At 37.1% G+C, this 26,677-nt stretch overlaps 3 protein-coding genes across 4 annotated transcripts; 1 reads left to right on the plus strand and 2 right to left on the minus strand.

Annotated features, from left to right (window-relative positions):
* Positions 1-465: 465 nt before the first annotated feature.
* Positions 466-13,856, minus strand: LOC147857985 (pyruvate kinase isozyme G, chloroplastic-like). The gene is made up of 13 exons (XM_087328022.1): positions 13,449-13,856; positions 12,373-12,654; positions 11,139-11,304; positions 10,919-11,053; positions 10,350-10,460; positions 10,035-10,123; positions 8,527-8,589; positions 8,192-8,367; positions 8,013-8,115; positions 7,227-7,375; positions 1,310-1,418; positions 1,095-1,218; positions 466-992 (listed from the first exon to the last, which is right to left on the minus strand). The coding sequence occupies exons 1-12, from the start codon at positions 13,779-13,781 to the stop codon at positions 1,096-1,098; spliced, it is 1,839 nt and encodes a 612-aa protein (XP_087184148.1). The 5' UTR covers positions 13,782-13,856; the 3' UTR covers positions 466-992; position 1,095.
* Positions 13,857-16,934: 3,078 nt separating this feature from the next.
* LOC147857986 (uncharacterized) lies at positions 16,935-17,761 on the minus strand. Its single transcript, XM_087327390.1, has one exon. It carries the CDS (start codon positions 17,714-17,716, stop codon positions 17,324-17,326), a length of 393 nt encoding a protein of 130 aa, XP_087183516.1. The 5' UTR covers positions 17,717-17,761; the 3' UTR covers positions 16,935-17,323.
* Positions 17,762-23,839: 6,078 nt separating this feature from the next.
* Positions 23,840-25,875, plus strand: LOC147857987 (uncharacterized). Of its 2 annotated transcripts, XM_087326665.1 has the most exons (4): positions 23,844-24,247; positions 24,612-24,661; positions 24,750-24,816; positions 25,560-25,875. In XM_087326665.1, the coding sequence occupies exons 1-4, from the start codon at positions 23,950-23,952 to the stop codon at positions 25,622-25,624; spliced, it is 480 nt and encodes a 159-aa protein (XP_087182791.1). In that variant the 5' UTR covers positions 23,844-23,949; the 3' UTR covers positions 25,625-25,875. The 2 variants fall into 2 exon arrangements, with proteins under 2 accessions (XP_087182792.1, XP_087182791.1); XM_087326666.1 differs by lacking the exon at positions 24,750-24,816 and having other exon boundaries at positions 23,840-24,247.
* Positions 25,876-26,677: the final 802 nt, after the last annotated feature.

A 26,677-nucleotide genomic window follows, 5' to 3' on the forward strand; every position in this document is an offset into this window, starting at 1 on the left:
TAACCAAATGCAAATTTACACACTCACTCAATATTGCCTACAAATTCCAATAGCATCAGTCAAGTGTTAATTTCGTAACAAACTGAGAACAGGTTCATAGTAGACAAAGGATTAAGCAACTAAGGGTACCCGAGTATGTAATGACAACTGAATTCCTTCACACCCTTGAACTTCTAAAAGGAAGACATCCCTTAAGCGAAAAATAATACACTATCACTCGTTTAGAAACAGAACTATGAAAATAGCCAAAACAGGCAGACAATCAGTACAGGTATCGCTTTACAATACAAGAGGATTGATAGCATAATTTGTCTTTACATGCATAAAATTTCTGATAAGAAACTAAAAAAGTTTCTCATGCCTATCAGTATGCATGCCAACTGATTGAAGGGCTTGCAAAACCTTTTAGTTACATTTAAATTATGATTTTTAATCATGTTTACATAATATTGTACCCCAAGTATATATATTAAACGAAGCAATGGAAAGCTTTAAATTATTAATCTCAATTACAAATAAATCAAAAGAATCAATGCTAATTAATTAGATTGTTAGACTTTGCCATCTAAACAATATCCTCAGCTTTGCAAACCTACTTCTCTCTAAGCTCTTTATTATTTTTGGATTTTCTTTGTCTCTCAGGTATTAGAACATACGTTACAAATTGTAGCTAGCTGCTAAGATTTGGCTTGGCCTTGTGCATAATCAAGGATCTGGGCATGCTCATCTTCGCTACCAGGCTATTGAAAAAATTAACTTCAAAGCATCGCTTTATGAATGAGCCAGGTAATTTGTATCTCAATGAGTCAATTTGGAGAAACCTCGGCAAATATTCTCTGAACTCAATCAAAAACATGCTTATGTATGTAGCACAATTGAAACACTGGGCTTAAAATGATTTTTTATTAAGCTCCTCTTTCCATGCCTCCCAGTAAAAATACCAAGCATTAAGACTTTTTGTATATATTCCATTGAGTAATATAACCTTATTTCTGCAAGGGCAAATACATTATGGTTGTGTTTAGAATCAAGCAAAACAAATATAGAATCCTATCACAATATACTGAAATTTAATCTAGAGATACACAGCATACCTTAAAGTTCTGAAACCCCCACTTTCCTTACTTGAATGAGGTGTGTGGATTCAGCTCGCCAAATTGGTGTTCGGCCACTTTGAACAATTGTAACTTCCTCTCCATCCTTCACAAGTCCATGATCCTGACATAGCATGTGGAAGTTAGAACCAACGCAACATTTTTCAGAAGAAAAGAAGGACACTTATTTAAGACTCAAATCAAAATGTACTAACCTGCAGAAGGGAAAGAGCATTAATAAAGGTGTTTTCTCCATCATCTGAAAAAGGCATGATGATAGGCCGGACACCCCGATAAAGTGCTAGTTTTCTTTGAACTTTTTTCCTACATAAAATAGATATCTATCTCTAATAATAATTTTCAAATATAATGATTATCCATAAGAAATGCAAGATTGAAGGACATATGTTACAAGCATGAAAATTCAAGCACATAAAAGAATATATGCCAGTTGATACTCCCATTCAGTCATCCTCAGGAATTCAAATTTTGAACTTTTTACTATTATGATTTGAAAGTAATAGATTCTGAAACTCACATTCTTGCCCGTTTCCTCAATGAATGATGAGTTTCACAACTTTTTGCAGCCTCAGCTTAAAATAAGCCAGACGTACATCATCTTGAGTAAATCAGAAACAATACTGTGAAATGCGCATGGCTGATTTTGGATGAACTCTTCTAGTTGGTCAGTGCAAAGAGAGAATGGATTACGTGATAAAGGACATCCTTGTATCAAAGATACCTAGGAGAAAGAATGACATATTAACATCCTTTTAGAAGCCAAAATGTCTACAAGAAAGGACAAGAGATTATATCTGGAAATGTTGTCAATCTTGGGGAAGACAAACCAAAATAAATATAACCAGATTAGGAAAAACTCCCTAAAGTAGTAGATATTCCCATTAGCTAAGCATTTAATACTGTAAGCTTAGATAACTGAAACTTTTTCATTTGAAAGATATGCAGGCATGGGTTGATCCAAGTTGGACACATCTACAAAGAAAGTAAAGCACCTTCGATGTGATAATGGCCTTGATTTGTTGTGGCACAAAAGGATTCAACCTACATTCAGATGGAGGTGCAATCATCAAGCCTAAGGGCCCCCAAGTAGCTCCAATGTTGTACCCTATGAAGGCTTGTTTACCTTGTTTTGACCCTGATTGTGGTACGAATTGCGTCAGGTTCACCCATCCATCCATGTAATCTGAAATTCATAGTGGGTGATAATGGTGCTACACACCTTGTTTGATACTCTTGGTGCTCCAACCTTTCTCCCAACACCAACTCATCGTGTGCACAAACCCCCACTGCATATCCTTTTGTACCTTAATAGTTTGCAATTGTTGCATGAGTTTGGCGTATGGCACTGTATCAAAGGCTTTGGCAAAATCTACAAAGCTGAAAAATATCCTCTTTCCATGGACTCTACCCTCAACAAGAGCTTATAATTACTGTGTGAGAAAAGCTGTTAATAGCAGCAGTGGAACAGTTAGAACAAAATAGACACAGCCAAGCTGTGAGAAGGCTGTTAGACAGCAGTAGAAAAAATGGTTGCAAAGACTAGAGACAGCCAAAGTGTAGAGCTTGTTTTTTAAGTAGCAACAAAAGTAAAAGTCTTTACAAAAGAGGCTGGTATAGCCTATGTAAAGAATCTAGCTCTAGTAGAGTTTAGTATTCAGAAGCGTAGTGTGTGTGTGAGAGAGAGAGTGAATGTATAAGCAAGAGAAGGAATTACAGAGAATAACCAGAAAAATAAGAAAACACGCAGTAGGGGGATGACAGCTTATGCACTTAAGAGAGCTATATTAATTATCTAAAAATCATCAACTAAACTGAATGGCCAAAGGGGGTTTTATATACAAGTCCTCAAGGGACTATTAAATGTGTTGGTGGAATCTAACCAAGATATCCACTTGAGGACGATTTTGTCATAAGAATATCTAATATTCTTTGACCACACTAACACTCGACAACTACACGGATTACAATAAAGTGTGCTCACACACTTTTTCATACATCGTCCTTTTCTTCACAAGCACATGTTCACACAAGTTGAGCTTGATTCTCAACAGCCTATTTATACAAAATTAGGGAAAGTGAAAGTGGGTGAAATGGTTGTTTGGTAGTTAAGTGACTCTTGTACTACCAAACAGGTACAATAAACTAGGAATAAGAGGGAATATCTTGGAAAGAGTGGAAGAGAGAAAACGCATTTAAAGCGTTGCAGATTCTAGAGAGCGAAGCCATTTAAAGAGTTGCCGATTCTAGAGAGAGAAGAATCTAGGAAGAGAGAGAATGTAGAACAGAGATAATAAAGATGAAAGAGTGCAGGTCTGGAGCTGCCACCCTCCTCTCAACTCCAAAACGGCAGTCCAACATTGAGTTGACGGAGGAGTTGATCAATAGATTGCCTTGGAAGTGGCTTAGTAAATAAATTAGCCACATTTTCTTGAGTAGGGTAGGACAATATGCCAAGTTGATGACTTGTGATTTCACTAATTCACAAACAAAATGGTAGTGCACTTTGATATGTTTTGTTCTACCATGAAATGTTGAGCTATGTGTCAAGGCATGGGCACTTTGTTTGTTGGTGAAAACTGCAATAGGAGAGTCTTGCAAAACACCAATGTGAGAAAACAATTGCATTAACCATAACAACTCACAAGTATCCAAGTAGGCTCGATATTCAGCTTCCGTCAATGAAGTAGAAACTGAGTTTTGCTTCTTTGATTTCCAAGAAATCAAGCCTAAACCTAACATAAAACAATAGCCAGATGTGGACTTTCTAGAATCAATATCACCTACCCAATCCGCGTCCGAGTAGCCAACAAGCTCAATGCCGTCTCTAAAAGAGAGACCATAGTCGAGTGTGTTGGCCAAATACCTAAGAACTAAAATAGCTGCTTGCAAATGACTTTGTCTCGGAGCACTTGAGAATTGGCTGAGAATACTCATGCTATAGGACAAATCAGACCTGGTGTAAGTTAAGTGAAGAAGAGACCTTTTGTAGAGAATCGTAGTTGAGGTGACCGAACCTAGCATGTCACAACGTGGGATCTTCTTGTGCCACCAAGGCATGAGAGCCTTCAAGAAGATGAGATTTGGATTTTTCCAAGGGGCTATGGGAACTTTTCAGGCGATATAAACCCCCTTCTTGTGTGCCACTAGCTACAATTTGTAGGCTGTTGAATGATTTCCAAAATTGAGCTATCAAAGTAGACTACATAACCTTGCTTAGTGATTCAGTAGACCGAAAGTAGGTTGGCAAAGATGCGAGGCACATGTAGCACATCTTGAAGAATGGTAGGTTCATCATTTGAAGAAGTGTTAACAAACACATTACCCACACACGAAGCCTCAATGCTTGAGGCATCTCCTATGGAGATTTGGGGGGAGCTAGGCTTCACATCATGCAAAATGGATTTGTCATAAGTCATGTGTGTAGTGGCACAACTATCTACTAACCACTCATCAATGGTTGAGGTAGTTGTTCCAGCCAAATGTGAAGAATGTTCCTCAATGCCAAGGAAAACTGTTTCTTTGGCTGAGTGGACCGAGTTTGATATTGGTGTAGGTTGACTTTCGGTAGACGAAGATTTATTGGCATTGTCCCTTTTCTTTTTCCGACAGTCAGGCTGAATGTGACCTTTGTAGCCACAATAATGACAAGTGAGCTCCTTGTGGGCTGGGTTGTTTGGTGGTCTTGGATTGGGTTTGTTGTAGGAATTGCCATTTTGCTTCCACTTGCCTTTACTTTTCGCATGTAGAAGCGTCTCATTGGAAGTTTGAGCACTTTTCTTCCTTGTTGCCCTGTCTTGTAGCATGCCAAGAAATGTATTCATATCAGGTGTGTTGGGAAGAAGAGAAATTGCGTCACAAAAGGCTGAGAATGACTCAGGCAACTTTATCATTAGACGATGCACAAACTCAACTTCAGTTGACTTGTTTCCCAAAGAAACTAGTTCCTTTTGGAGAGTAACAAATTGCGTTATTTGATCCATGATGTTGGGAGTGTCATGAATCTTGAGATTTGCTAGTTGGCTCTCAATAGCTATCATTTGAGCATGATTAGCTCGATGATACCTCTTTTTGATGGCTGCCCATAGCTCATTGGCTGTCTCGTCATCTGTATCTTGAAATTGACGAGCGATGCTCGGTTTAATATTAAACATGAGGAAAGAATGCACGAGAATCCTTATCTAGCCAAGCTTCAATCTCAGCATTAGATGAGCCAGTAACGGATTTGGTTGAAGAGGATGAATTTACTGGTGGCTTCTTGTCACTACCATTGACTACATTCCATAGACGATAGTACTGTAGCAAGGTCTTTATTTGCAGTTCCCAATCCAAGTAATTGTTCCCATCCAAGATGTACTCTTTGGGGAGTTGGGGAGTTGGGGAGTTGTTGATGAAACAATGGCGGCATGTGAGGCCATGGATATTCTCCTCTTGAGCTACAACTGGACAATTTGCAGCAGCTGTATGGAGATGCTCAGGGTCTTCCTACTCCTCCCTAGATGCTAGGCAAGGCTCAAATGAGGGGGAAAGAAAAAAGAAGAACCTCCTCTGTAGGAGGGGAGGGAGGGATAAAAGAAGATAGGTCTGTGTGCTCTTTTGCAAAAAAAATCAGCCTGAGGATATGGAGACCTCATTGCTCTGATACCATGTGAGAAAAGCTGTTAATAGCAGCAGTGGAACAGTTAGAACAAAATAGACATAGCCAAGTTGTGAGAAGGCTGTTAGACAGCAGTAGAAAAAATGGTTGCAAAGACGAGACACGCCCAAAGAGTAGAGCTTGTTTTTAAGTAGCAACAAAAGTAAAAGTCTTTACAAAAGAGACTGGTATAGCCTATTTATACAAAATTGGGGAAAGTGGGTGAAATGGTTGTTTGGTAGTTATGTGACTCTTGTACTACCAAACAGGTACAATAAACTAGGAATAAGAGAGAATATCTTGGAAAAAGTGGAAGAGAGAAAAGGCCTTTAAAGCATTGCAGATTCTAGAGAGAGAAGAATCTAGGAAGAGAGAGAATGTAGAACAGAGATAATAACGATGAAGGAGAGTGCAAAGCCTGCCAACTACAGTGTCCAATATCCATGTTTCTATGCCCATTCAATCAACTCTAACTCCAAAATTGAACAATTTAACATGGCCAAATAATGGCCCATCATCATTGTTCTGTAGGTACTCGATAAAAATGAACTTCCGATTTTTCTGTGAGAAATATTGATGTGAACAGCTCATTCCTTTCATTGAGGTTACCTGCTCTTTTAGGTACAATTATCATCAGACCTGGCACATTAGAAGATCACAGCCTTGCATCACGGTGCCTCCTTTATGCCTTGACAAATTTCATGAAATTATCACTAACAGGTTCATGCTTATATATGTCAACACTACAATAAAGAAGGACATTCATTTATCCTATGGGCTCAAAAACACACTAGTGATGAGATAAATACTTCTAGTATCAGCTGCAAACTGGGAGTACGAAATATGTACCTTTAGAGCCTACAAGACCAGATATGAGATTGGTGAGATTGAGATGAATGATATTAAATTTGCATGCGCAAAATCATCTACCACAGGCAGGAGAGGATTTTAGATCTTTAGATAACTTCACGGCCTGATTCTAACCACAGATGTTTGCTGTTGAATAACTTAATTTCCATTTTGGGAACTTCTCTAGATCATAGAATAGGGCTAGAAAATTTTGCAAAATATAATATCAGATATATCTAGTCAGCAGACAATAGTATTCTACTTCATACAATATGGCACACTAAACTCCCCCTCAGCTAGTTCTTTCCAAATGGATCAAGTTTACCATTATTATCAATGTCCGTGCTTCATTCATTTTAACAATCTATTTTGATCAGTTGTTCTCAGGCAATTGTGTATAAAGTAAATAAAATGAGAACCACACAATGTGTTCCCATTCATAAATATAGGGAACCCCAAAAATGTCTTCATTAACAATGAAAAAAAATTAACATGTTTCAAAGCTCATTTAGCGATAATTTCTCAAAAGGATTTGAATGCTTTCATGTGAAATTATCACAAACTTCAAATGCATGTTTGATGACAATGAAATTTTCAGACAATAACATTCCATTTAAATAATTGCTTACTCATCAGTGAAAGCAAATATTGTTCCGATTGGTCTATAATGGCTAAGTAGCATTGCCATGAATCCTGATCGTGTGAAGACCAAAATGGATGTACCAAGTGTATTTGACATCATTGTGGAATGGAAAGCAAACATTTCACTCATGTGTATCTGCAATGAACCATAAAGTTTTAACAGTTTTACTCTGGCTTCAAGATTCCAGGTATGAAACTATGAGAACAACTAAACCACACAATCACAGTTAAATTATCCATCACAGGGAGTAACATTAATCCACTCTATACTTCAATTAATTGTTGTTTCTTGCTTTTCAAGAGGCCAGTATACATGAGAAACTCAGTTGGATATCCATGGTCCAATATGTTTTCTAAACTCAACTCTAATAGTCAATATTATGTCATAGTACTCATATTTATATGCAAGTGAATACCTCCAAAGCTCAGGCTAATTTAGGAACCAACCCTAGTAGGGAGACATAATTCTACCCATGTTCAAGATCAATCCATTAAATAGAGTCACTGGCTCAAATGTGTCTAAACAGCTCATCTACCCTAGTGGTTAGGGAACTTGGAAAGAAATTGGGATACAATTGTCTGACTGGATTTAGTTCAGATAGTTGAATTTAGATCAATATTATGAAGAAAACTTAGTTGGCTATGTAATAAATCGGTTCAAACTTGAGTGAACAAGTCAAGTTTACTTTCTTTCTTTCAGGCAGAATTCTGTATTAAATAGAAAAAAATCACAACACAAAAGAAACTTCCAGGTATAAAAATGTGAAAGATACCTTTGCAGCAGGGCCAAGGTTTTCCGGGGTCTGGCCCGGAGACATAGTTGCTTCTGTTCGCAAAGCAACTGTATGCATCACCTTCACAGCTTTTAATGGATACCTGAATAGATACAGCATCAAACATTCAAAAACATATATACAGATCAAAGATTTCCAAACAGTTATGTCATGCTTACTTTCCGTGTGCCGTCTCTCCAGATAACATCACTGCATCAGCCCCTTCACGTACAGCAATGGCTATGTCAGAAACTTCTGCCCGGGTAGGTGTAGGATGATTAATCATGCTCTCAAGCATATTAGTTGCCACTATAACTGCTTTTCCTGCACTTCTACAAAGTCGGATAATCTCTTCCTAAATAAGAGAGGTATGTATTATTTCTTTGTACACATACACACAAACAAATGCACTTGCATGTATGATATATATGTGTGTATGTATATACATATGTACGTAAATATGTATGCATACATGTATATCGGCATGTTAAGAAGGTGCAAAGATAGTTCATACCTGAAGCAAAGGAACTTCTTCTATTGGTAATTCTGCACCAAGGTCCCCTCGGGCAACCATTGCCTGCAAATATCAAGACTTTATAGAATGGATAATGATATTGTCCAACTTGGATATAAACATTCAAGTATTTCTTAACATAATTTGACCTCACTTGCACAATGCTGAATGCATGCTTTGATACGAAGTGATTGGAGACAAGACAATTAACAAATTCGCTTGCACGTATTACACTTTTTTCCTTCAGGTTTCGCACTTAGAGAGAACTTAGCTCATGAGTACTTTGCGTTTATCAAGGATCAGAGTAATTCACTATGACTCCATAGGACTCAGCAAAGCAAAGATTTGGAGCATTGATTGAGGTAGTAATAATGAGTCCATATGAAGCTTGAACAAGCAGAGAAGGAGAAGTGAAGTAGTTGATCAAAATGTAGGCAAACACGAAGATTAAGTAGAACATAGCAAAACCATGGGGATGGAGCTTACATGAGAAATGGCAGATGAAGACAAAGGAATCCATGATGCTAGAGGGATTCCAAGTGTCAAAGAGGAAATCAAGCCCACCACTTTCCTCTTTTATTTTATTTATTGAAAAATCTATATCACAATAGATGAAAGCACACAAAGTGCCAACAAATTTGCCTGAAAAATATGAACTAGAACCATTACCAGGACCATAAAAGATTCTCTGAGCGTTATATGCAATAATCCATCATGGAAGGTCATGTGATGTGTTAGAAAGAAAGAGGGTAATGCAGTTATATAGGCCCAATTCCAAAGGATACATTCCTAAGATTTGCTCCAAATTCTTTCTCTGCTGCAACAATTTTGACTCTTATTTCGATGGACTTGATCAATACTCTCCATAACCTATGGAAAGCATTTGCTAGTTCCTCTCATGTTGCTCAAGACAGCAATGCACTCATTTCATTTTCTTAGTTTGAGGACGTTTTTGTCCCTGTGTTTTACACATCAGATGAATGATTGTTAATCTAGGCAAGATATATTCTTTCGGTTGAGTTTTGCATTTGCAAAAGCAACATTTCGACTAATTCTCCTCAAAAAACCATAATCCCTATATATTTTGGTTTGTTTTGCTGAAAGATAAGACAACAGGTTAAGATGTGATTGTTCTTTCGGGTCTCATGGGGCATTTCAGCATCTCAAAATAAGTCGATATATCTTTATTTCCTTCTTCTTCTCTCTAGATTTTAAGCGTGATTTAATCTCTTTCTTTCTCATGTTAATCAATTGGTTTTTCAGACTTCACAACCTGTTTGGATTTGCATTGTATTCTTCTAAATGACAATGTAAGGGATATGATATTAAATATTTGTTCTATTAAGACGGATGTCTTCATGAAATTTAACAAATTCTTCTGTCGGTCAATAGTGCATCTAAAACATAATTGACTAGATTCCACATTTCTTCATAGATATAATATTTGTAGTTTAATGTGTCTTGTCTAACAGTGAACCTTAATATATTTTACTTGAAGTACAACTCACTCCATCAGATGCATCAATAATGGACGGAAGGTTCTGGATTGAGTCAGCACTTTCAATCTTTGCAATAACATGGATATCAGCAGCACATCCTGCAACGAGACATGGCAAAGCTTAAACTCTCATGTAATATCTTAAAAGAAGAATCATTCACCCAGAAATCAATTATTCATTATAAAATGAACCATAGTCATTAATAACCAGAGTTAAAACTCTAACATAGTGTATCTTAAGAGAATTACAATTCATCCCATGATTTAATTTTTTAATTTGAAATAAAGCATAGTTAGAACCTCTTATTAGCGTAGGTCAGATTACCTTTGAGGTAAGCTTTCAATTCACGCACCACTTGCGCATCTTTGACAAAGGATACCGCATAGAAGTCGACTTCATTATCCACTCCAAATTTGATATCTTCCCAGTCTTTCTCTGAGATCAAAGAAAGAAAGAAAGCTATATTAACGTTTTCTAAGAGGTCAAAATGTCCTACAGGACCAAACAAGAGATTACATCTTACAATGTTTTCTCGTCTTTGAGAACAACAAACCAAAATAAACACAACTGAACATATGGTATCAAAGAATCTAATACATTAAAATTACACATTAGTATATAATCCCCACTTATTCTGATTGACAAATAGTACGAAAAATATTTCACCCATGACTTACAACCCAGCTCTCTACCAGCAAACTTTGCCTACTATCTTCTTTCATAAGGATGTGAATGTTCCCCGCCTGCCCCTTGACCTCATTTAAAAGCCTATTTCCACTTATCATCATCATTTTAGTCATTCCTTATCCTGATATTCTTGCTACTTTCATATAGTAATACCTTCTACCTCCTATCTTCTGATACAATTGATGTTTTCTGTCAAATGCACCCACCAGTTATAGAAGGCAGAGTGGCACTTTTCCCTCGAACATTGAGATGTCTGCGTGACTTCAACTCTCCACCATCAACAACTTCGCATAAGACTGAATCGCCTGTTTTGGACTTGACTAACAAAGACATCATTCCTCCTGTATTATTTCACATGCCAGATTAAGTCCCCTAGAAGTCTTTTCTCAATATGAAATGAAGCAAAAACTGGTTGGCACAAAATACCATCAACAAGTAAGGTGTCTCCTTTCTCCACATCATTAACAAAGTCATCATAGTTCACACTCACGCAGTTCTCTGTACCAACCCCTCTTTTGATGGTAAATGTGAATTCTTGCCCTTTCTCAAGCTGTATAGGCTGCGGTAAGTCTCCACTCCTTACCTCTGGACCCTGAAACAAAGAAAAATGGGAGATTAGTACATGCAAGTACAATATCTAATTCCCAGGGACAATCCTTTTTAATAAAACAAGGCATTCACTAAAAGCATCTCTATCCACACATTTTCACAACTTATAAAACAGAGCAATGAATGAGCATCTTCAGATGTAGTTTGTGTTTATATGTAAACTCGGTGGAAGAACCCAATATCTCCTCAACCTAGATAGTAACATCTTACATCTTAGAATCTGATATTGCAAACTCCAAACAAACCACCAGGGCTGTATTGATTAACCAAGGAAACTGTGCCACAGGGGTGGAGAAACACAGAAATATCCAGGGTTTGTTGACAGTATAATATATTCCCAAAACTGAGTGGCCCAAAATCATGAGAATGAGCAGTTGGCTAAAGTTACCTTTCCTTTTACATTAATGCATGAATAATGGTTTCATGACTGTCTAAAGACACATTGATTGTCCTTATGCAATGAAATATATAGAACATAGAAAACATGTGAATTCATGAAAACGCTTTTCAGCTTCAACTTTCTTGAAGCTTTGCAGAGTATTTATATGCGGCGCATAACACAAAACACAAACAAGCCCCTGCCCGAAACTACTTCCAGAACTTGGTCAAAATTATCAGTATCTCATCTGAATGGCTGATTCAAATCTTGCATAAATGAACATCACATCTACCATAATGAATAATATATCTATCACGATTAGGTACAAGAATGACATGTCCGTGGCTTCAAATGTTGGTGATCTTTCCGAGGCAAAAGTTTCAGTTCATCTAAAGAAGCTCACAATGTTTTATGTTATCTATCATGGATATATGCACTCTTCCTTCTCAAGTGCATGGAATGTCTATGTGTATGTATGGCCTCAAGAATTTTTACTAGTTTATTTAGATTTTTACATTTATTTTGGTTTGCTCTACGAGATGAGAAAATATATTCGGATGTACTCTCTTATTCAGACTCATAGTCCAGTTTGACCTCATAAGGAACAGTAGCAAAACTTTCTTTCTATGTTTGGCTTCACTGTAAACAATGAGGTTCAGAATGGGCACTCACCTTTGTATCCACCATGATGGCAATTGCATTTTCTGGTGACTTGGCATTGTATTCCTTGATAAGGTCGATCACTTTCTGATGAGAACTATGATCCCCATGTGACATGTTTAAGCGTGCTACATTCATTCCTGCCTCTGCAAGCTTCCAGATCATGTCTCTTGTCCAGGATGAAGGGCCAATGGTGCAAACAATTTTCGTCTTACGTTGGAAAATCGGCTTATCCCTCAATACATCAGAATCATGTAAGGCAAGAAGTTGATCTGCTGAATAATTTACATCCCCCTATACAAAACAGAAGGGGACGAGTTCAGGATGACAATATGTGAAATTTTCAGATAGGGAATTTAACATTTTACTACCAGAAGACTAATGATTAGGTTTTGGGATTGCTTGACTCATGTGAAACTTCTAAACGATACAAAGAAAGAATCAATACTTCAATACAAATGAAGTGATGAAAAGCTTCAAACTTGCAATGTCTGGAAGTTTGAAAGTTTAAACAATCATGGAAAGAAGTAATGCACAAGACAGACCAATCATTAGTTTCAGGATTACAACCGAAGCAGCACTTAATAATACAATGAAAATTTGGATTATTTTAATGCAAACAATTTGATTTTTGACCCACAATGGAATGAAACAAATGAGATTGAAGGGAGGTCAAGAAGGGAACTAGTCTTTTGGGATCAAGACATCCATTAAAACATGCTTTTCAGTGCCTAGCTATTGATGCCAAACATGTTAAAAGTTTCCAAATATGGAAGAGTTTTCCAGCTCGCAACTTGTGAAATTTGAAAATTGATGGTTACAACATGTGAAAATTCAGTTGATTCTACGAAAGAATTGTGGATGCTTCAACCAGAAGGTTTCAAGCATACAGCATGTGAAATATAAAAACTAACAATTTACAACATGTGAAGTTCGATTAATTCTATGAAAAAATTAAGGATGATCTCAAGTGCAAAGAGTTACACAGCAGTGAATTATCTGATTTAAAGCAGTGTTCATGATCCATGATGTTTTCTGATACCGTTAAGCAGGAGACAAAGTGATATTGGAAGGAGAAACACACTTACAATGAGACGACCAGATCGGAGGCTGAGAGAGGTTCGATCTTCTGGAGACACGGGGAGAAGCAGGTCGGATTGTTGGACAGATCGTCCACGAGCTCTGATTCTGATTCTTCCAAAGTGGAAAGAAGACCTTTTCTGGCCGTGGAAGCCTCTAGAAGTAAGAATATGAAGAGATCGTAGGGGGAAAGCCATGTTTGTCGATCCACAGAGAGAAAGAGAGAACCAGGAAGTTGTAGCAGTAGTAGTAGTAGTAGCAGCAGCAGCAGCAGCAGCAATTGGTGAAGAAGAAAAAGGAAGAGGAAGATGCGGCATGGTCACCAGAGAAGACGACGCCATAGCTCGATCAGATCAGTAAACTGGAATCAAAATCATTCGGATTCTCGATCGAAGACAGACAGATGGAGGGGGGGGGCTGTTTTTGACGATTGATTACTGGCCATTCGTCCAATGGACGCCCACCCAAAGCCAACTCATCGAGAGAAAGAAAGAAAGATATATTAATGTCTTCTAAGGCCAAAATTTGGCCCACGAGACAATTGGTGTACAATAAAATAGGGTGTCTACCCATTCATTGAAATACAATCAAAAATAAAAACAGAACTTCAGCTAAAAGAGTTCTAGTATTTGTACAAAACATGTTATGGTGTAACATGTTCTAGTATAGAGAGAGATGGGTGTCTATTCTTGTTAAATCAAGGAAGCCATGTATTTTATTGTTTACACTCTCAGAGATGACATTTCTGGCACCTACTCGAGAAAATATTAGTAAGACGAGAGATGTGTGGGGAAATATTCTCAAATCCTTGAAGGATGAGAATTAAATGCATAAATCCGTGATCATTTCATGTACATAACAAATTATGTTTGGGTTGGGGCGGTTAGGAAGGATAATACACCCTGGTATGATTTGTCGTCATCATCTTTGTTATCCAATTGGGGTCGGTATTTGAAAAATCAGAAGATAAAGTTTATGTATTGAAGGTCTCAATTATGGCCTTTTCATGTATGGCTTAAGGTGGTCCAATTGATTGTGGTCTCTATTGTATATTATTATCTTCCTTTACTAGCATTGTCTAAGAAAGCTCTTGAATTGGTGACACCATCAATGTGGACGTTGTTATGGAATAGAAAAGGGAAAAGTGTCATGTCATGATTGTCATGTGATAATGTTTGTACTCCAAGCGTCTTAATGGGGCATCAATATTGATTTTGTATTGATTTGCCTTCATTTGATCAATGTTTGAGGATACACAACCTTGGACGGAAATGGTGGCATATTTGATAGAGAATATAAGAATTTAACTTGGAAACATGACTGGTGATTGAAGCTAATTGGGGGGGAATGTCATTAATTTTGAAAGGATGTCAAATGTGCAAGGTTTCTGATAGTTAATCATTTGTTGACATATTGGCAAGGTATGTTGGATTTTGTGATATGTCATCCTTCACAAGAAAGGAGATGTGTCAATTCATTACAAATGGAGGTTTTGGCAACATCAAGGTTGTTGAGGTGGGAAGGTAAACATCTTCTTAACCTTCAATTTAATTTGATGGCTTGATTGGGTTTGGTAACAATCAAGGATGTTATGTTGGTCTCATAAAGATGATTAATGGTCTTTCAAACAACAAGATTGACATTTCATATTCCAAGAGGGCATACATTTATCTAGGATAAGTTACAAGGATTATTATCATCGTATGAGTCAATTCATGATTTAGATGGGAGATCATATTTGACATTTGAAGCGGTGTCTAAGGTGGGATTGAGTTTGTAGCCATAATAATATTTAGATCCATAAAAGAGCTCTATACTTTGTTGTAAATTAGTCATGGTGGTGTTTTTTCTTTCATAATGAACACCACTATTTACAAAAGAATAAGAGATATGGGCACCCACCCCCTCCTCCTCCTCATGGTTTCATCTCAATAGGGAAACCATAGCGAATACAATCGTCAAAGGGCGTGTATGAATACACCAAGATAAATGCATGAGGGTCTCGATGACCAAAAAAGATAGGCACAAGCAAGCTTCCAAGCCCACATGAATATTTGGAATCCATTATGATAATGTGTGATAATGTGTTGTAAGTACATGTGAATGGTGCATAGTCCACAAAGTCTAAAGTTAATTGAACTAAATTTTAGTTGGAATGTGTGTGTGTGTGGGCTTGTGGATATTTAAATACATGTGGTTGGTGTTAATGTTTGCGGGGGAAGGGGGGGGCGGGTTAGACTTTAAAGCTTTAGGCTATGCCTAAATTGACCTTAGCTACAGTTTATCCCTATAGGAATCAACCATAACTAGGGCTAATTTAAAAATTGCATTTAGTTATGAACGATTTCCTAAAGAGGTTATAAGACTCATAGAATCCAATAAGAGGTTGATTAGTTTAGGAACTAGTCTTAACTAAAACCTAATCACCACATTTATGACTTGTAGTTAATCTAAAATTGAAAATACCTAATCATCACATTCATCAAGAAACATTTTAGTCTTAATTAAAGAAGTTATTGATACATATGACCATGTTTCTTGTATACACTTGGCCTATGACAAATATTCTAGTCTGGAAACAAGGTTGTTTAACTGAAGCATATGACATGATTTTGCTTAGAAGTTTTTCTCCCAATTCACTACCACCACATCACAACATCTACCTCCACTTAACCAACACATCCTCCAATATATGCCAAAAGATGCAGTATGACAATCACCTTCTTAATTGACTGATTTTCTGTTATTTACATCCGACCTAGTTACAAGATGGACCCATAAGGTTCATCCAATTCAAGGGCCATTTACCTTTGGCCTTTTAACTCTACCATGACCATTCCTCCCACCATATCCATGTTGACCACCCAATCTACTTTCAACTATTGTGTGTATAATTCCCTTGTTTCTCGGAGGCAAGTCATTTTTATCTTTTCCATTGAATTGTATCTTTGCATTGGCAGGAGTTACATAGCTTAGATTTAATAACTAACTTGAGTTGCCACCAGATGTGAAATGTTATTTATTATGTAATACCATTACAAGTGTGCCTAAATTTACATGTCCAAACAATGAACTAACTCATATAGAGAGAATCAACCATAAAAGTAGGGTTAGAGTGAAGGGCATGATAACCACATATTTGCACACTAGATTCAAAAGCATCAATCTCTTGTACCAAGAAAATTTACGCATTCCATGTTCTCTCTGTACCGATAAAACCCTAGATAAATGTCCACTTTGTTTTCTTTGAATTCATGTAGTACCATAAACATCTTATATCTTTATACACCTCGGGTTTTAGGGTGGTCAACCTTCAGATACACACTGGCTGATGGTATAACGCAAACTGAGATTAACAGCCAATTAAGGAAGTTAGTTGCTTTAACATGAATTAGACGAGGCCGCCTGATTACAAGACAATCCTCGGTTTTTTTCAGAAGATGAAACAAAAAGACCTCAATTTGTAGAGTAATGACTATCTTTTTGTTTCCATCACAAGTCATACAGACGCCAATTGGAATTTGAGATACATACCATGTAAAAGAATGAAAATAGTACGAGAAGCACATACAGACTACGGCGAGAAAGCTGAAGGCAGAAGCGGAAAAAAAAAATACGTTTCTGAATTTGTTCGTTTTCTTCTTCATCATCATCCTCTTCTTCTTCTTCCTTCCAATTACATATAATGTTAAGAAATATCATCATTCACACCAGAGTGATATACCATATAAAAAAAAGTACATATTGGTAAGAGAAGCACATCTAGAAAGGACAAAGCAAGAAAGCAAACGCAGGGAAAAACAAAAAGCAGATGATGGTGGGAGAGAGAGAGTAAATGTTTTCCCATTTACTCTTTCTGCTTTCCGTTTCTTCTTTTTCTGAATCAATCCTCTTCGTCGGGGCTAAAGAGAGCACCTGCATCGGGGTCGGGTGGGGGGTTGTCATCTTCCGGTACCATATCGTCATCAAAATCCGCGTCCGCCGCCGGAAAATCATCAAAATCTCCCGGAGGCGGGGTAGGCAAAGGATAATCATTAGAAACCGGATCCGGATGAGTCGTAGATTCTGTTGCTACCGACTCGGATGAAAAACCTCGTCTCCTCGTAGTCATGGTTCGCCAGAGGAGGACTGCTACAGAAGGAGGAGGAGGAGAAGGAGAAGGAGCGGGAACAGACCTTACATTATATGTACTCCTCTCGCAGTGATAGCTCCGGGATAATGAAGAAGCAGAAGATTTCAGACGCAGAGCGCGAAGACTCCTGTAGAAGTTCGCCATCGCTGAGCTTCAGCGACCGTCCAAGCCTATTCCGCTGTGTTCCTCTCTCTCTCTGTCAGCGTTTTCTTTCTTCTACATCGTCTTGCGGAACCTTCCAGAACCTCTGCTAAACCCTCGACATCGTTCGGAATTTACAAATCTGACCCTCTCATTCATAAAAAACTGAGAATTAGGGTTAATGTTCCACAAAAAACTGAGCATTACGGTTAATGTTCCACAAAAAACTGAACATTAGGGTTAATGAAGTTTTTGACGATTCGTGTGGGGTTTCCATTTGTGTTTGTGTTTGAGTGCACACTTTTATCGAATCATCATTTCGATGTAGAACTAGGTTAGATTACATGGTCGATTAATTTGCTCTTCTTATGTGGATGTAGAAGCTCTTACTTATGTGTCGATGAAATCAACAAATATACGAGACAACAAGAAAAGCCTCCCGTTCATTATAGCCTACATTAATTGTTTAATTTGGTGCAATGCAACTTGAGCTAGTTTTTGACATCTTCCCGAGTTCGAGATAAGATGGCATAGAAGATCTTATCAGGACATCGGAGTGAATGATACATAAGAATAAGAAACATTTCGTGGTAAAACCTTGTAGTCGAGATCAAGAAGTTAATTTGGGGTAACATATGTTCATTGGGGCAAGTTTTAGCTTCCTACACAAAAAGAGGAGTTTGAAGCTCTAACTAGGCATTACAATAATAAGGCAATGATAATTGCATCCATAGTCTCATAGACTAGGTTAATTTATTGATTTTTGGCACCTTTTTTGTTCATAGAAATAGGTAGGCCTTGGGTTCATAAAGATATATGATAGAAGCCTTTTAAGGAGGTGTATTTGTTAACAATGCCTACATAAGGAGCAATTTCAGATATCAATATCACATATTGGAGATGTGTATATTCCAAATTTGTATGGATTGTGACTTTAGAAATTAGGAGGCTCATAAGCTAAGCTATTGGTCAAAATAACAAAACAAAAAATGACATAGATTGCATGTAGAACGAGCTAGTGAGTAAACTTAAAGTGAGAGAAGTAGTTCTGTAAGGAGTGAACAACAATCATCAAGATTGGTAAAAATGGTAATTCTGCATATCTTCTCATAAGCATATGTACCTAGAGAGGTTTGTATGGATTAGGCATTTGATGATTGTTGGATGATTAGGATTCCACGCGTACTTACAGTAGTAGTTGCTTATCATTGTCCTAACTCACCCTTAGGGACCATTATACTTCTTTTTGTAAAAATAAAGGTTCACCTTGGTATTAATGGAAAGATCATTGCACTTTTTTAAGAGTGTGGTTTTCCGGTAAAGACTTTAATCCGTAGATAGTACATGAAGTCTAGTCTCGTGAGAACTAGGATAATTTAGTAATAAGACCATGACAAACCTAGCATGTGTTGGGTAAAACAATAAGGAACATTCTCCTCAATCGCCATAAGGCAAGGTAATTGTTAGTTTAGCATATTGTTAAATGGATATGGTAAAGGATAGTTGGATGTTGTAGTGCATTGAAAGGGGAAGTTTGGTTGACAAAGAATATGGTGTTATAAAAGACATGTAGTGAAGATCAATGTTGCGCGGGGGAAACTTTTGAACTTTTTAAAACATGGCATGTATCATGTATGGGTGGGTGATGGGAATATTTACGACAAAGAAACTAGATGGCATAAAAGTTGTTACGGGCATGACCATATAATATCCTGTGGTAAGATTGTACCGTAGTATTCTATACACGTGTATAGAATACTACGGTACAATCTTGCCATGGGATATTATTTGGTTTCGCACATTATTGTAAAATAATTAGCATAAAAAACGTGTAGAATAATACGTATTCTAAGTATTCTAACTTCTTCTTTTTTTGATTGAATTTCTTTTGAAATGATAAATACTTGTTAAATACATAGAATACATCAAAATTTAAAAAACGGCAATTTTAAAACATAGAATACGTGTAGAATACTTCAAAGTATTCTAAAACGTAGAATACACGTTTTTTTAACAACTATGGTTTCACACTTAGCCTTAATGGATTGTCTTAATCCCAAGGATTAAAAGTAATCATTCCCTTCTTTACACTCTCGTTTAACACTCACACTTTATCCATATGTATAGAATACTACGGTACAACGGGATATTATATGGTCATGCCTGTAGGCTGTAACAGAAGTGGTGTTAATTAAATGGCATATTGTTGGTGTTGGGTGACAATGACATTGGAGATTTTGGCAATTGATTCTCTCATTTTTTGATATAATGGGGTAAGTTACTTGTAAATTACTAGGCTACAACATAGAATCATGAGTCTAAACCCTTACTTTTACATATATTTACTACAAGATGTATCTTCTTCTTTTTTTCCCAGAAAAATTCTACTTCCATTAGTTAAGAAAAAGTACATAGAATAATATACAACTCATATGTTACAAGCCACTTTGCAATGGCTACAAGAAAACATCATGTATAAATGAAGCAATAAAGCCTCATCACATAATTACTCGACAGCCTCCCATCAACATGACCCTCACACAACCCACATTCAGCAAAGACACCCTCCAATCACTTCACAATTCAGCACCTACCTCTATGTTTGGTACCCTAGGAGGGAACAACCATCGGGGTGGCTAATATATCCACTTTGCATTGCCATCCACCATCTGTAACATCAGAGAACCTCTCCATTTAAGAAGGAAGCGGTACCTAGCTTATTCACTCGCATCAGAGGGCCCCTGAAGGCTGTCAAACTTACCTTGTAGCGTAGAAATCAGATTAAACCAAATCATCATTAAACTCTCAGCCGATGGGGTTCGCTTCCCGGTAAACGACTCCTTACACCTTGATACCCCACTTGCCAAACAGTAAGGCCAACCACTAAAAACCAAACATCTAAGTATCGGTCCTATATGAAGAATGAATCTCCTTGAGCTGCAGGTTGAATTGTACCATTCACCACCTTTAAAGAAGGGCTATTCCATTCCACCCACGAAACCATGCAGCTGATTCAGTAGCTAACCAAACAACGACTGCACTTGATACCTGAACTTCAACCCCACATTGAGCCAGAATTCTTAAGCTCCTCATCCAAACTTCTTGGGCTCGCGGGCAGCTCCATAAACAATGTGCGATGTCCTCCAAACTCGCTCCATAGGCCTTGGAGTTACTCATGCCACCCCTTTTCCCCAGCCACTCTCCGGTTGGAACATCCCGATGGGTGATTAGCCAAAAACCACCTTGACCCTCTCGGGGAGGGAAGAGTTCCATATCCTGCTCCTGGTTTTATCTACAAAGACCGAATCGATAACTACATGGGTCCATTTGTTGACACACTTCTCACGGTGCAAGCATAAATGTCTCCCCAAGCGAGTTGAGAAGTCAAAGAAACCATGTGATTTACCTTGTTCATCCCTCCACATATATTCTGCAGGATCCCATTCTAAACACTCAAGGGGCTTGCCTTCAACTACATACAAGATCCAATCCTCCTCAACCTCATCGACTGATGGATTCACCTTCCATTTCTTACCGTCTCGTGCCACAATTCTAATCGATGACCAACAAGCACTTGCAACTACAGATCCCAACTAGATGATCTTCCCATTCTTTCCTATACCCTTTGCATTGATAACTTTTCCAACATCATCACATTGTCTAAACCATTCACCCTCATCCCCATTACTAATAGGAACAGAGTAAACAACTTTATCGACTAGATCAAGCATCTTCCTACCATTTCTAAACTTTATCGCATCTTCATACAATTTATCCCGATTACTAGGGAACAACTGCATCCAATTTGCCATTGATCGAATGTCAACACTGTGCAATATAGCCCACGACATACCCTTGCGTTGGCCAAGCATCTTCCCCTCGGTCGACTTTAAGGTCTCGTTCCACAATAGGGCTTGGTGCATCCATTCAACATTAGTACTTGGACCTATACGCCTAAGATGCCCACGGAGCAAATCCCACACCTTCATCATTGACATACATGTGCGATCAGCCAACCAATTAGATTTCCTAAGATTTAAGTCCATACAAAAGAGCCACAATTTATGTGGCTTCCAATGCCCACCAAGTTGTGGACTCCAAAGGATGCTCCTATTAAAAATCAATGTTTTCCATAACTCATTTCCAAGCAACAAGCTCCTTACCAATACCTTACATAGCAATGATTGACTTTGTATTCCAGGGTCGATCAATCCTAAACCCCCCTTACTTTTGAGAAGAATCAACGTAGACCATGACACTTTAGCTGCCACGTTGTCTTTCCTATTCCCAACCCATAGAAAGCCCCTAATACACGCTTTAACAATACGAATAGCATGCATGTCAAACATCCACACTGAGATCGCATGCCACATAGTAGACAAGAGCACATGTATAATTTTATACGCTACATTGGTGCATTGAACTAACAATCCCCACACAACTCTCTCTCTCTCTCCCTCCCTCCCTCCCTCTCCCTCTCTATGCATTGATTAATTAGAACAAATCATTGCCACGCTTATAAAGGGAGAAGGCATCATAGAAGTTGTCATTTGGGAAAATAGGCATCATGTTTTTTATGTATGCAAATGATATGGTACCTTGTGCAAATACTTTAGGAGATGTACGAAAGCTTATGAGGGCATTGGAAGAGTTTTGTACGCATACAAAGTTGATTATCAATAGCTCTAAAACAAATATTACGTTTGTGAAGAGCCAAACTAAGGATAAACCACACATTATGTACAATAACAAGCCACAAGCTTTAAATACTCTGGCCTTGAAGTTCTTCAAATCATAGATGGAATGAATGTGTTGTTCACCGCCTGCATGTGGGAACGAGAACATGTTATGCATTTGAAAACACATGCAATCATGGAGAATTTAAGTGTGACACAATAGCATCCCTAAGTCCACTTGAAAATCATTTGAAGAATGTCCAAAAGCATAGAGACTTAGGTTTGTCAATTTCCAAGAGAAAGGTATCATAAACTCACTCAACTTGCATGGTTACTATTTATAACTCCACTGTGAGTACCTAAATGTGATGATATCCAAAAACTAAGTTTTTATGAATGTCATGATACATCTAGAGTAGAAACCCCATTACACACCGAGGTTGACCTTGATTATTCATTAACGTTATTCCCTTGAGTGAATTAAATCTTGTGTCAAAATAAACACACGTAATGTCTTCAATGCCAATGTAATAAAGTTGAGAGCCACAAGATAGTCAAGCTATTATGTTTATCTATTGTAGATTCCAAACAACAAATGGTCAAGCATCTCGATGGATTTTGTCATGCATTTACTAACTTGAACATATGGGAAACGATGTGATATGAGTTTGGGTTAATCAACTCATGAAAGCGGTCATTTAATTCCTACTAGAACCATTGGTAAGAACCACAAGTTGGCTCAAATGTTTGTGGAAACAATGTACAATTTATGTAGTTCATTTGATGGAATTGTAAATGACACCGATCTCGATTCAACTTTATTATTGCCTCAAGGACACGTTATGAATCAATAAAATCATCAAGGAATGCTTTTCGTTGATGATGCTTTTTGTCTTTCATTATTTGATAGTGAACTATTGATCCATGTGGAGATATCTTATTTTCTATTATGTGTGTAACTTCTTCATACAAGTATTAGTGTTGAATTTTGGGACCGTAATTGGTTACTCAAACAAGTAACAAAAAGAGATTGATGATATCTCTATCATAACGTCAATTTTCATCTATTCATAAACATGGTATAATGACTAACGTAAACTTATCAATCTTCTATACCATAGACTCATCCAATATATTATATATGAGATAGTAAAAGGTGGCATCTTATCAATTTATACCTTTCTTATAAAGTCTGTTTAGGTTGCTTCATGATAGAAAAGTGTTATTTATATTCATTAGTTAATATGAAATGTGGGGATTCCCGATGCCAACAAAGTGTAAAAAACCTTGAGAAGAGTAGAATATTGATGGAGTCTTGTGTGAAGTGGGATGTATCATGTAAGGAAGAAGAAACACCCCCTTTAGTAAACCAATTAAAAACCACCAAATTCTAACTACATGATATAAGAGAATCAAATTAAATTGTTATTATTTTCCGTTGTGGTAGAGTAAATGAAAAGAAACTCATTTAGCATATACTGTTTGCACATCACTCAACCTTAGCAATTGAATTGCAATAAATCTTTAGGAACATCAATTGTTGAACCTATCCTCCAAAGAATGGCTAGCTCTGGACCTAACATTGGCTCAAGTAGTACCACTACCACCACCACAACTATGCATGGTGGCAAATCAGGGATTCCTAGCTTTGCCACCCCTTGGATAGAACTAGGTAAACTTGAGGAGAGGGAGAAATGGCAAGCGCTCGCTATCAATCTTGTCGAGACGTCAATAACATCTGAGTTTCTAGACCTTAAGCGAGAAGTCGCAGAAACTTTACCGCCTCGACTCCCGGAGCTCAAATCCAAAATCAACGATAAAGTTGAGGAAGCCCAAGTCAATATATCTAAACTTATATGTACGTACCTTTTTTAAGTTCCATAAATCCTTCCTTCTTCTTGTAGAAACAAATGTTGGTCTTACATGAAGAAATTTATTGTCTCTTCTTCAAATAAAGCCCACCATTTATTGTGATATTCTCATAAATGTTTTCAAATTGAAGTTATACATCGAGTATTTAAAATCTCACTAGATAAGTTGATCATGATTTTGCTTCAATTAGGTTAACCCCCGTTTGTTCTAATGTCGCATGTAAATAATGTTTTCATTGTGGATTAAATGTGTCTATGAAATCAATGAGGTCAAATTGTTGTTTGTCAATCTACAAGTTAGATCTATGATGAATTTAATGAAGTTCATTCTTTTCTCATTCCAAATTACAGCGGAATATCGCAAATTGATATTTGTTGAGACCCCATACATAGAAAAACAGGTATGAACAATCATCATGTTGTTATTGATACTTGACATAATTCAACATTAATACTATGTTTACTATGCATGAAAATGAAACGGAGTAGGCAATGATCCATGCATTACAATACCAAGCATGTGGATTCGAAGACAACATTCCAAGCATGATAGAAGGTTCCCCCCTATCCCTACTCCCTCTCTACAAAACATGAATGCACACAATATCTTTTTCATGTTTATGACACACGGGTTACAATTCAATCAACTTTTATCTCACCAAAACAATCCAATAACTTCAATTTGTATTTGTACCCTAACAACTTTTAATTCATAATCTAGGAATTTTTGGAAGACGGTGACAAAAAGATTGTAGAAGCAATTCACATAAGCTTTCAAGACTTATTTAGCCAATTGCATGTGAACGAAATATTCAAACATTTCAAGAATGATGCAAATAAATAGACATATATTGGTGTACCATATCATAAAAGCATGCATATATTGATATAGATTTATATAGAACAAGCAATAAGTTATTATTACAAATGTGTAAAGTTGTGACATTCGTGTCGACAATTCAACTAATACAACATTAGGGCTATGTATGTAATAAACATATAATCTCTTATGCGAATAAATAAGCATAGCTCGCCACATTAAACATACCATGTGTGTGTGTGTGTACTTGTGTTTATACATGCAAGGACGAAGGGGCAAACATTATGTTTTGTACACCCATGCAAGTTCCTTGGCTATACAAGAATCTATGTTTTTTTTGTCTCTGCGTACATGTTCTACATACATCCTATTTATGATGTATATCTTTGTTGAGGTTTTCATGTTGCACAACATATGCATGCACACACATCTAATTTGTCTTTGACGATGTTTTCAATAATTAATTTTTTCCATGCTAGATTTCACGGCAACGGTTACAGAGGAGATAATGATGGAAGAACCTACAAATGGAAAGAGAACTTAAAACCTTCTGCCTTCCTCTATTATTTCAATAATTGAGTGATACATTCTCGCAATATTATGACTTGGAAATCACGAGTCGATGCAAGGCCTCATTGTTTACATTCAAATTTCATGAAGTTTTTAAGGCATTAATGATAACGATATATTATCATGTGTAATAGATCAAAGGTCATAACTACATATTAAAACAAAATGTATGCTCGGTTTTACATTATTGATATATTCGATAAAACTATCACTTAATCAGCTTAACATGTCAATTGATTGTAGCTTTTAACATATGCAACAAGACGTCACACGTGTTAAAACACATATTGAAAGCATTGCCATCGCACATAGTAAAAGCAAACTTCACACATCCCATATATTACTACGGTTTACCTATAATTTAGTTTATATTGCTTGAATGGAACTCTAAAATTCAAAAGTATAAATATAGGTCGTGAATTTGGTTTCTGGGCAATGAATGATCCCAAAATTTGGGTTGTGTCTATACATTACAGGGGAAAACTTTGAGATACCCCCAAATGTTTTGTTTATCTCCCCAAATGCCCCAAACTATTTGTTGTTTCCCCAAATACCCTTGGTTCATCCCCCTCTCGTGCAATTATATGGTCAATTCGTCTTCGTGTTTCTCCCTTTCGAGGTTAACTAAGGGTATATGGAGAGATAACTAAAACTCTAGAGATTTAGTGAAATAAACAGAAAGTCACGTGCATTTCAAAATGAATATAGCACTAGTGCCATACCATCTACCTTAAAAAATAAATGATTTTAAAGCCTTCTTGGACATATTAGTTGATATGTCATCATTTTGTTCATATACACATAAGGGTCTAATTTTTTAGTTAGGTTCACAATAAATAGTTCAACCATAATATCATTTATAATTAACTCATTCTTTTCTTTAGTAATGATGTTATAATTTCTCTTTCCACAGGCGAAGATTGAAACAATAGCGCCTAAAAAGGCATGCTCATAAACCTAGGAGGCAAGTCGCTTGACCTCTTTCCTCCACTCACGAAGAGTTGTGAGCAAATATACTATGATAGAG

Source organism: Azolla caroliniana, unplaced genomic scaffold, assembly GCF_043228905.1.
Source record: "Azolla caroliniana isolate FFs.n. ecotype wild unplaced genomic scaffold, voAzoCaro1.0.p SCAF_11, whole genome shotgun sequence".
Lineage (NCBI taxonomy): Eukaryota > Viridiplantae > Streptophyta > Polypodiopsida > Salviniales > Salviniaceae > Azolla > Azolla caroliniana.

Coding starts and splice junctions, on each gene's coding strand:
- LOC147857987 (XM_087326665.1), top strand. CDS start 23,950: ATGGCTAGCTCTGGACCTAACATTGGCTCAAGTAGTACCACTACCACC. Junction 24,662..24,749: donor CCCCATACATAGAAAAACAG/GTATGAACAATC, acceptor GAAACGGAGTAG/GCAATGATCCATGCATTACA. Junction 24,817..25,559: donor CATTCCAAGCATGATAGAAG/GTTCCCCCCTAT, acceptor TTTCCATGCTAG/ATTTCACGGCAACGGTTACA.
- LOC147857985 (XM_087328022.1), bottom strand. CDS start 13,781: ATGGCGTCGTCTTCTCTGGTGACCATGCCGCATCTTCCTCTTCCTTTT. Junction 8,590..10,034: donor TTATTGATGCATCTGATGGA/GTGAGTTGTACT, acceptor TGATATTTGCAG/GCAATGGTTGCCCGAGGGGA. Junction 8,368..8,526: donor AAGAAGTTCCTTTGCTTCAG/GTATGAACTATC, acceptor TCTCTTATTTAG/GAAGAGATTATCCGACTTTG.
- LOC147857986 (XM_087327390.1), bottom strand. CDS start 17,716: ATGGCGAACTTCTACAGGAGTCTTCGCGCTCTGCGTCTGAAATCTTCT.